The sequence below is a fragment of the Mercurialis annua genome, linkage group LG7 (assembly GCF_937616625.2).
Source record: "Mercurialis annua linkage group LG7, ddMerAnnu1.2, whole genome shotgun sequence".
In the NCBI taxonomy this organism is placed as follows: Eukaryota; Viridiplantae; Streptophyta; class Magnoliopsida; order Malpighiales; family Euphorbiaceae; genus Mercurialis; species Mercurialis annua.
In genome coordinates, this window is record NC_065576.1 from 4,563,696 (window position 1) to 4,574,265 (window position 10,570).

At 31.3% G+C, this 10,570-nt stretch overlaps 1 protein-coding gene across 6 annotated transcripts; it reads right to left on the bottom strand.

Annotated features, from left to right (window-relative positions):
* Window positions 1-5,509: 5,509 nt before the first annotated feature.
* LOC126654433 (uncharacterized) lies at window positions 5,510-10,570 on the bottom strand. Of its 6 annotated transcripts, XM_050348276.2 has the most exons (11): window positions 9,899-10,570; window positions 9,340-9,413; window positions 8,739-8,786; window positions 8,540-8,621; window positions 8,143-8,190; window positions 7,930-7,994; window positions 7,361-7,733; window positions 7,130-7,259; window positions 6,711-7,016; window positions 6,512-6,613; window positions 5,510-6,124 (listed from the first exon to the last, which is right to left on the bottom strand). In XM_050348276.2, the coding sequence occupies exons 7-11, from the start codon at window positions 7,729-7,731 to the stop codon at window positions 5,645-5,647; spliced, it is 1,389 nt and encodes a 462-aa protein (XP_050204233.1). In that variant the 5' UTR covers window positions 7,732-7,733; window positions 7,930-7,994; window positions 8,143-8,190; window positions 8,540-8,621; window positions 8,739-8,786; window positions 9,340-9,413; window positions 9,899-10,570; the 3' UTR covers window positions 5,510-5,644. The 6 variants fall into 6 exon arrangements, with proteins under 6 accessions (XP_050204233.1, XP_050204235.1, XP_050204238.1 ...); XM_050348278.2 differs by lacking the exon at window positions 8,739-8,786; XM_050348281.2 differs by lacking the exon at window positions 8,143-8,190.

Below are 10,570 nucleotides of genomic sequence, written 5' to 3' on the forward strand. Positions count from 1 at the left end.
TCAAGATGATGAACTGATGAGTTGGGGTGTAGCTAGGTTAGCTAAATTATATAGAAAGGTGGTAAAACTTAAGAATTGAGCATTGTATTATGTGAAAGGAAACGTCTAGGGAGGTTCATTTTCATACGGGTCATGACTGGAAAAAAGAGATTGGTCGGCTAAGAATAATCTGGTCCAATCTAATTAAATGCAGGCTTACTCACTCAAGAATACTTAATCTTTTTGGTTTTTCTCATTTCTGATTCAATTTTCTAAATACTATGTCACTTTTAGCCTAATTTCGATAAATACTTTTCAATTGTAGCTAACTATTTAAATTTTTCAAAAAATATCAAACATTTTTGAAATTTTTTATTTATTACTAAACCTTCTAATTTCGTCAACCGTAGCTTAATTTAGTTAATATCATGTTTACGTGAAAATTAATATGTCAAAAAAATGCCCATAAATAAAAAAATTGAATATTTTAAGTAATCAGACTTTAAATGCACGGAAAAGTGGCTAGTTACTCATAGATTCTATATTCAACTCAGGGAAATTCTTACCTAAATGGCTAAATCCCTTCAACTCATCTTCTATTTTTCAATTCCGGGTCTTGCTTTGGCTGTTTTTTTTTCCATGGTGAGTTGCTTTCTGTATTATTGAAGGCGTTTAAGTCGCCAAAAAATATACAAGGTGTGATTTTTCATTAAGTTTAATTGATTATTTTATTATTTATATAAGACAATACTTTTTATCTTTAAAAATAGATTAAAAAATGCCCTTACCTCACTAAAAATTCTCTTAGTAATGAGTCAATGAGAAATTGAGAACAGTAAGATGGCAGCATGTAGAGGAGTCGCATACATTTTTGGGAACCGCAGGCTATAGACCAACACAATCTAATTTAAGACTTTTTAGTATCCTTAATTACTAGAAGCACACATCTTATTTTAATGTCCTGCCTATAAAATAATTTTTCATCTGAGTGTTAATTAAATTCAATTATAATAACACCGAACAATAAATCTAAACTCCCTCTGATCCATAATATTTGTTGTATTTAGTTTTGACACAAGAACTAAAAGAATAATTAATATGTCTTAATTTATAAACACTTTTACTAAGTTGATCCTACATTGAAATTTATTTATATTTATGACTACTATTTTTATTTGTTTATTGTATTTTTTCAATTAATTAATTAAGGATAAAATGGAAAAAAAAATAACGCTCTCTTAATATTCTAATGTGACAAATATTATGAACCAAAAAAATTTCTCAAATGCGATAAATATTATGGACCATACTAGTTTTGTATCTTTCGTTAACAAATTTTCATTTTCTCAAAAATTTAAATAAAAATATTTAAAATATGACTAAAAATTGATTTTTCTATATTTTGAAATAATTCAAATTAGAAATTAGTTTTTAATCTAATTATTTACACATATGAGGATAGTGCCACGTGGTGTGTCATATGATGTTCATGTGGCAATTATGTCAGATTTTTAATGGCGCAATTACATGACACTGTCCTCTTATGTATGGATAGTTATATTAAAAATAAATGTCTTTTTTTTTGCTAAATATATGTATCACATCACTTATTTTGAATTAAAGTGCAAGTTTAGGAATGAAGAGGCTGCAGTGTTTCCTTTCTTTTGAAAATTCTGTGAGTTTAGGATTAATGCAATGAGGGGACCAAACAAAACGATATATGAAGCCACCTTTGAATTTTTTTTCCTAGGACAAGTGAATAACCATGACACGTTTCCCATGCTTCAAATTTTCATGGCAATATTGGGCAATGCCGGCTTGAATGCTGATTTAAAATTTATAAAAGAATAGGATTGAAAATTTAAATTAGTGGCATTTTTATAATTCTATTCAACTTTAAAATGTACAAATCATACGTTTTATAGACCTATGTTGATGGAATATTTGCCTGCAAATCAATACGAATTGAACGCTAGAGATCAAGTTTGTAATTTGGTACTAATAATATAAATCTATATTAACTTATATACCAATGAGCAATGAGAAAGTTGTATCACTAATATTTTGATTTTCTTGAATACTCTATTTAGTGATTGAACTTCTCATTCTTTCAATTCAGGGTCACAACTTTAAAAATAATATCAAATAAGTAACTTTACTTGTTTTTCAATCACCAAAGTATTAAACAAATTAAAATAGACTCAATATTGCTGCCGTATTAAAACACGTATATACATTAGTTGATATATAAAATCAGTAAATATGAAATTTATTATAACTCCAGTAGTAAAAAAAGTTTAAAAACTCATTGATATTCTTTTAATAAGCTAAAATACTAATTAATAAAATTTAATATTAACAAATTTTGAATAATTCAGACATAACATTTATGTATATTATTTTATCAACGTGGCGGATTTAGTATTCAGGTGTTTTGTCAAAGCGGCTTTTTCTTAAAGGTGTTTAATTTTTTTTAGTCTAGTTTGAATTTTATCATAAATTTTGATTGTGTTTTGTTATCTTAATTTTTGTATCCTCCTATTTTAAAGTCGTAGTTTTAAATGTGCGTAAATTCTTCAACGGTGGAGTTCGATTTTTTTACCATTGCTTATATTTTTTAATACAAGTTTACATTCATAAAAAAAAGGCTAATGGGCTGAAAAACTCTGACCTTTATTTTAGTTTTCAATTCCACCCCGACGTAGCAATTTTTTCAACTATACCCTATTTTCGGATATTTGATTTTCAATTGTATCCTGAATTAGAAAAATTAAATGATTTTATTATTATAAGGACTAAAATATATATAACAAATATATTTAAGAATCATTTTATACTTTTTTTTTCATCTATAGAACTTTAAACAAGTCCTTAAACTTAAAAAAATTTCAAATAAATTCTAAGTAAAACATAATTATAATTAATCATTGCATTTTAATACGTCCCATTCCGCTTTCATCGGACCCGCCATCGCCGGACCCGTCGACTAAACTTCGCTCGTCACCCATCATCATCCGAACTAACCATCGCCATATTCCATCGGTAACCCCAAACAGATATTTTAGTTTTAATTTTTTTTAATCTCGACCGGGACTCCTTCTCTATCGAGGAGCAACAGCTCCTCGGAAGAGGAGGAGCAGATCTGCTCCTTCGTTGGAGCAGATCTGCTCCTTCGTTGGAGCAGATGCTCCTTGCCTGAGGAGCAACAGCTCCTCAGGCGAGGAGCTGTTGTTCTTCGTTGAGGAGCAGATGCTTCTTAATTGGAGCAGATCTGCTCCTTTGTTGGAGCAGATCTGCTCCTCAACGGATGAAATTGAAAACTAAAACAAAGATCAGAATTTTATCAGCCCATTAGCTTAGAAAAATACATTTGTTTACATGTCTGATATAATGCATCTAATAGTCAGCTGTGGTGGGCCTTATGCCCTATGAAGCAGGACAAAATTCCCACTAGAAATTAAAGAAAGCATATGAAAGCTAATAAAGCAACACAACATAACTATATTAAAAATTAAATGCAGTATTTGTATTACTTTTCAAATTATACACTGTTTGGCCTTGATTTCTCTGTTTATATATCCAGTATAAACCAAGACACCGTGTGTGTATATACACATTATATATATAAAAATGCTGTATCTTAATTACATAAAATGTTTAAATTTCTCAACTAAATGAAAGAATGAATTGAAATGTACTAATATTTCAGAATTTGTAGAGCGAAAAAAGGTCACTGACGGGTGCCAACAACATGGTTGTGTCCTTCACCAGGGCTAGGACCAGAGTTCTTAATTCCTCCAAGATTTTGAGAATTAGTGTATTTATGTCCTACACCAGGGCTCAAACCAGACTCCTTGATAGCTCCTAAAAACAGTCCATCTAATAAACCTTCAATCACTCGGCTAGCAGCTGAATCTTTTGTGTTCTTGATGTTCAACGGCCGCGATTCAGTCTGAATAATTAACCCACAATCTATCATCAGAATAATAACAAGAATCATACTTAAAGATTTGCAGAAATTTGCCATGGAAACAAAATTGGTTGGTATGAATGAAAAATAGGAAGAGATAAAATATTGTGTTTATTTGTTTGAAGTGAAAGAAAGAAAAATTTATGAGTGATAGGAAGTATAATGGTATTGCTGTTATTTATAGTGCTAGCTAACTAGTAGTAACTGCTAATTAATAACATCATCTTTCTTTGACTTTGACTCTTTCTATATAATTTTTGGACTTGAAAAGAATAATGGTGTTGCTTACGCAAGAGTGACTTTCTCATATCTAAAAAAGACTTAATTAGACCCTTAAATTTTTTTATCAACAATTAAATTAGCTAAATATTAACTTTTTGATAAATTAATTTAGTTTTTTTACTTTTTAAAAAAATACAATTATTATAAAATAATTTATGTTTTGAGAAATTTTTTTAATCACATATTGTAAAAATAAAAATAATTTAAAATAATATAATAAAACAAATGTCTAGATTAATTTGTTGAAAGATTAAAATCTCATCAATTTTTTTAAGTGTATGAAACTTAAGCAAGTGAGTCTCACCCATGGTGGACAAATAAATCAAAGTTAAGCAATAAAATATTTATCATTTAAGTTTGAAAGTGCACGTTACTACCAACGAGTAACGGTATAAACGTTGGGCATCAAACTGTTAAAATCGTGAGTTTATTTTTTCCATAAACGCTCTTATTTTCTCTTCAATTATCGAAAATAAATAAAATACAAGTGACTATATGTCTAAAATTTGAAGACATAAATATTACTACTACTATTTAGGAATGAGTCTCTCATTAATGTTTAAGACATGTAATGAGTCAATAAGAACTTGAGAACAGTAAGAGATGGCATGGCAGCATCACTACAAAAAATACTGGTTTTTGTGACGGCAAAATCCGTCACAAATCTGTCACAAATCTGAGTTTGTGACAGAGTTGTAACTGATTTCAAGCCTTCACTAAAAACATTGTCACTAATTTTTTGTGACGGAAATCTCTTTCCGTCACAAATTTGTGACAAAAATAGTAACGGATTGTTCCGTCACAACTCTAATCTACTCATTCCAAATAATCCGTCACAAAAGGAGATGGCAGATTCCATCACTAATCCGTCACAAATTGTGACGGATTTGTGACACATTTTTCTGTCACTAAGTTTCTTACCGTCACAAATCAGTCACAAATTTGTGACGGATTTGTGACGGACTACCATTTTCGTGACAAAAAAGTTCATCTCTAATCCATCACAAATTGTGACGGATTTATGACAAAAACGTTGTCATATGAATGGTTTTTCTTCACTAATCCGTCACAACTTGTGAAGGCTTTGTGACAGAATACTATTTCTATGACAATATTTCTGTCATAAATCCGTCACAATTTGTATGATAAAATGTTATGTTTGCGACAGAATTAGTGAAAATCAACATTTGTTTTACTGATGCAAATGCTCTTGTACGGTGTAGCAAATGCAAAACATAACAAAACATAATTTATCAAAACTCAAAATATATATAAGAGTTGATACAACTTAATATTGAAATTTAAAGTCAATTCGTATGTTCAATACATTATAGTTTAACGTATATAAGTACAATCGAAACAACATAATAATAAAAATAAGAAAGAAAACTAGATGACCCGCGATCCTCAAATCTATGCCCCTCCGCTAGGTGGCTTACCATTTTGCATATTCTTCCACATCTCTTGCATCTGAAGTAGCATTGTATTCTGAAGTCTTTTTTCTCTTTCAGCCAACTCTAGCTGCAAAGTATCATGTAATCCTTGCTCTCTTCTAGCTAAATCAAGTTGTTGCTGCTGCAATGCATCTTGATGCTTACGTAAGGATTCTTGTTGCTCACGTAAAGTGTCTAGCTGCTTCGTAAGATGTTGTTGTTGATCATTAAAATGTTGCTCTATCATCTGCTTCATGTGCTCTTCATCTGATTTATATCCAGAAGAAGTAGAGGAAAAACTATGCGGATAAAACACTGATGCCTGCGAGCCTAATCCATACACTTGCTTCTTTTTTGCCCCGCCAACAACATCATAATAAAGCGAGTGAATATCAACTTCTGGCACACTCCCATCTTCTTGTGGCTGACTAGCGATAGCTACAGCATTTATCATCTTATCCTACATAGCATATTTAACCACAGTTAGCATTATTAACTTCAGACTTTACTTTCCCTATAACTAATACAAACAAGTTTCTAACAACACAACTATAAGACTAACATCAGTTGCCATATTCAACAAAACAACTTCAGACTTTAATTTAGCATTATTAACTATAGCATTTACCACAATTTAACATTACTAACTTCAGACTTTAATTTCCCTACAACAAAAATACAAACAGATTTCTAACACCACCACTAAAAAACTAACATCATCTGCCATTTTCAACAAAACAACTTCAGACTTTAATTTAGCATTATTAACTATAGCATTTACCATCTTATCATGCATAGCATATTAAACCACAATTTAACATTATTAACTTCAAAAGTAATGGCTTACATTAATAATTGATGATTTGCTATCAACAAATGATCCATCTTTTCTCTTATGCAACTTTTGATGAACTTCCCATGGATTCATCACTCTACCATTCTCTTTTTCCTATAAAATAAAAATAGAATCGAAAATAACAAAAACTAAATACTAATTATAATAAAAGGCAATAGATACACTTAAAAAAGTTGGAGTAAATATTTACCATCAATTTGGTATGCTCCAAAATAGATCTAGAACCTCCTGTATGCTTAGCTATACCAGTGCCAATACCACCAGGTTCTGAAAGCCTATTCTTTGAAGCTTTTTTAGATTTTTTTTTCCAATCATCTGATTCCCACCTAGCAAGCCATGTATCCCAAATATCATCTTTAACACCTTGAGGAATTTGCTTCTTTTTTTTCCAATTATCTCTCCACTTATTAAGTGTCTTATTGTAGTGGGATGCTGCAACTTTTTTCCAAGTGGTCTTGATCAACATCTCAGCATGAGGATCCCATGTATATCTTCTCTGTAAGTAATAGGATTCACATATTTCAACCAAATGCACCATAGTAACAATATAAGAACAATAAAGAAAACTATTATTACTACCTAAATATATATAGTTAAGAATTTAATAACCTGAAAATCTTCCCAATAGAATTGCTTTACATCCTTGTTCACTAAAAGCCAGCTATATCCACTCGGATCTTGTTTCTCTTGAAATGCACAGCCGATGTTTCGAGCTATACCATGGGCGTCAGGAAGTAAACTTGAAACAAATAAAATAACAAAACAAAATTATAACAAACTGTAACCAAATTAATAATGTATATATAAAGAAATAAAATTAATATGAATATATGATCAAACCTCTTTGCCTCTACATGTATGTGAGGAGTGCGATTGTATCCGTGATAACTTAGATTTGATGATATAGAAGGAGAAGGACTCTCTAAATTATCATCCTCAAATGCTGGTGGTGCTAAAGATGGGCCTGATGAGGCTGCACGTGGTGGGGCTGATGAGGTTGCACGAGGTGGGGCTGCTGGTTGTGCTTGCGGTGGGGCTGCTGGTGGTGCTTGCTGTGCGGCTGGTGGTGGGGCTGGTTGTTTCTGTCGTGGTGCTAGAGATAGTGCTGGTAGTTTTTGTCGTGGTGCTAGAGATAGTGCTGGTGGTTTGTGCCGTAATCTTGATGACGCTTCTTTTTCTAGTGATGTTGTCCTTATGAAATTAGGCTTCATATCTGAAAACAAAAATCATTTCATTCAGCTCATAAAATCAAATAGCACTAATAATGACTAATTCAAATACATATCATAATATAGAAGATCTAGAATGATCTCGTTATTATAGAGAAGAAAGGCATAATAAATTCAGGTTTATTTCCAATAGAGCAAAGATAATAATAGTATTTATGGTAACACGAGACTTATCTTTACCTGAGCTATAGTAATACGCACAGCACCAGGGTGATCTATGAAGAATTACTTGTCATCCCGAATATCTGACTCATTGGAAATTACAAGAAAAGGAATAATGTCAAAAAAAATCAGCTATAACTTCTATCCTGAATAGAAGGTCCCATGACCAAATAAGCATATGACAAAATGGAAATAATAAACTACAGCTATCAGGTGATGCTTTCATCTTACAAGTAAAAGAGCTTATCCAATCTAAACTTTAGTAAGAAATCTGCAAGGCTGCAGTAAACAAACAGGATCCCACAGATCAGAAATGTCTTCACAATTTAACCTCACAATTACTGCAAATTATCTTAAATTGACAATGAGAACTCATTCAGTCGACAACATAAAAAAATGGACGACTGAATGAACAATTCTAAATCAGTTACTCTGAAGACGGGACAACACATATGGTCTCAGACTAAAGCTAATTATAGAACAATTTAGATTTCTGACAATGACAATCATGCAAAATAGCAGCGGAGAAGACATAGTAATCACAATTTACTCTTTTTCTATAGCTCCCCAAAGCTAATACAATAGCATATTTAATACAAAAATTTCAAGAGTAAAAAAGGAAATTTACCAAGCTTTGTCCCCACAAGAACAATTGGGACACCAGGTGCATAATGCTTCAACTCTGGAATCCAAAAATCACCCAACGCAACCTGCAAAAAATAGAAATAACAGTAACACTACTAAGAGTATAATTTAAAATGTTAGGAAAGAATCAAATCAATTACATAAACTAAGAGTAATTTCACATACTACAAGGGCCTCCTTACATGTAGGCTTAGCTAAAATAACAAACGGGTCCAGAGTCTCTCCTCCCACTACAAGATAAATCAAACAAAAAATCAAACAAAAATCCATAACAATAGAAATAAAATACCCTAAAATTCAAATAAGACCATTAATAAACAGCTGAAAAAATCACAGTTCACTTTTCCCTAGTTAAACATCTTCCAAAGTACTAATTGGGACTTCCTAGTTCATACAATTAATAATTTTCAATTTACGGTCAAGTTCAATAAAACCACTTAGTGAAAGACCAATTAAGCCTATAACTCAATAAAAGATACAGTAAATTCAATATAAGTCAGGGTTGCTTAAAAGCACTAAGCATAACAAGCTATGACAATTGGATCCATAGTTAGTCATGCAAAGTTCATTTAACCTCATACTTAGCATGAAAGATCAGCAAATTAGTTTAAAAAAAGCAAATTAGTATTCTTGTTGAATCACGAACATGAAGTGAAGTCAAATTTGGTATGTTTGTCAGATTTAGATTTCTGTGAGAATCTTGAAGAGATTCAAGCTTTGAGTAAATATGAGCAGTGGTTAAATTAATTAATATAGATTTAGTAACAGCAGAAGATGAGTTACCTTGTACTTTTTACCAGCGGTTGTTACTTTGACTTTAACAGTCCATCCTTCCGGTAATGAGTCATCATCGGAATCTGCAGGTTTCACATACAAAATTAAAAGTTAGAGAAAAATCAATTAGGTGAACTTAAAGTGAGAAAATATAAGGTAGTGAAATTAACTGAATACTAATTCAATAAAAGCTTGAAATCTTTATCACACATCAACAATGGAGAGTAGCAAAATCAATTAGGTAAACTTAAACTGTCAACATTGAAAGTTAGGGTAAAATCAATTAAGTAAACTTAAACTGAGTCTAATTTCGCATACAACATTGAAAGTTAGGGCAAAATCAATTAGGTAAACTTAAACTGAAACTAATTTCGCATACAACATTTAAAGTTAGGGGAAAATCAATTAACTAAACTTAAATTGAAAATATTAGGGTAAAATCAAATCAATTAGGTAAACTTAAACTGAGATTAACCTCGCATACAACATTTAAAGTTAGGGAAAAATCAATTAACTAAACTTAAACTGAAAATATTAGGGCAAAATCAAATCAATTAGGTGAACTTACATTAAAAGTTTGATAGCCTAACAACAATAAACGAGAAACGCTTCTAAATAAACGAGAAACCTCCATGACGGTGTTGCTGCAATAGACCAGACGGATTAACAAATTCAAAACGCTCCATGGTGGATTTCTCAAAATGAAAATGCAATTTAAAAGGGAAGAGAGAAGAGTAGGGACGAAGAGTAGGGAAGATTGTTAAGCCTAATCAGGAATGATTACTGATAAGAGTAGGCCATATAATACACAAACCCTAAAAGTTAGAATGAGAAGAGTAAGGACGAAGAGATACGATTTGCCTAAATGAAATAATTGTCACTTAATTTTTGACGGAATAATTGTCACAATTCCGTCACAGCTTTGTGACGGAATTGTGACGGTTATCCATATTTTTTTATTTGTGACGGCCTGTTCCGTCACAAATATAAGTGACGGACAAATCCGTCACAATTTTGTTACTAAAAAGTAATTTGTTACGGAATCTAAATTCGTCACTAATATCTGTTACAACTCCGTCACTTTTCTGTCATAAAAATCAGCTAAACAAAAGAAAATTAAATTATTTTTTTCCGTCACAAATCCGTCACAAACTTCAAATTCTGTCACAATTTTATCACAATTCCATCATAAATAGTGACAGATTTATTCCGTCACAAAAATCTGTCACAATTTCCAGTT

Coding starts and splice junctions, on each gene's coding strand:
- LOC126654433 (XM_050348285.2), bottom strand. CDS start 7,731: ATGAAGCCTAATTTCATAAGGACAACATCACTAGAAAAAGAAGCGTCA. Junction 7,260..7,360: donor ATACATGTAGAGGCAAAGAG/GTTTGATCATAT, acceptor ATTTGTTTCAAG/TTTACTTCCTGACGCCCATG. Junction 7,017..7,129: donor TCTATTGGGAAGATTTTCAG/GTTATTAAATTC, acceptor TATTACTTACAG/AGAAGATATACATGGGATCC.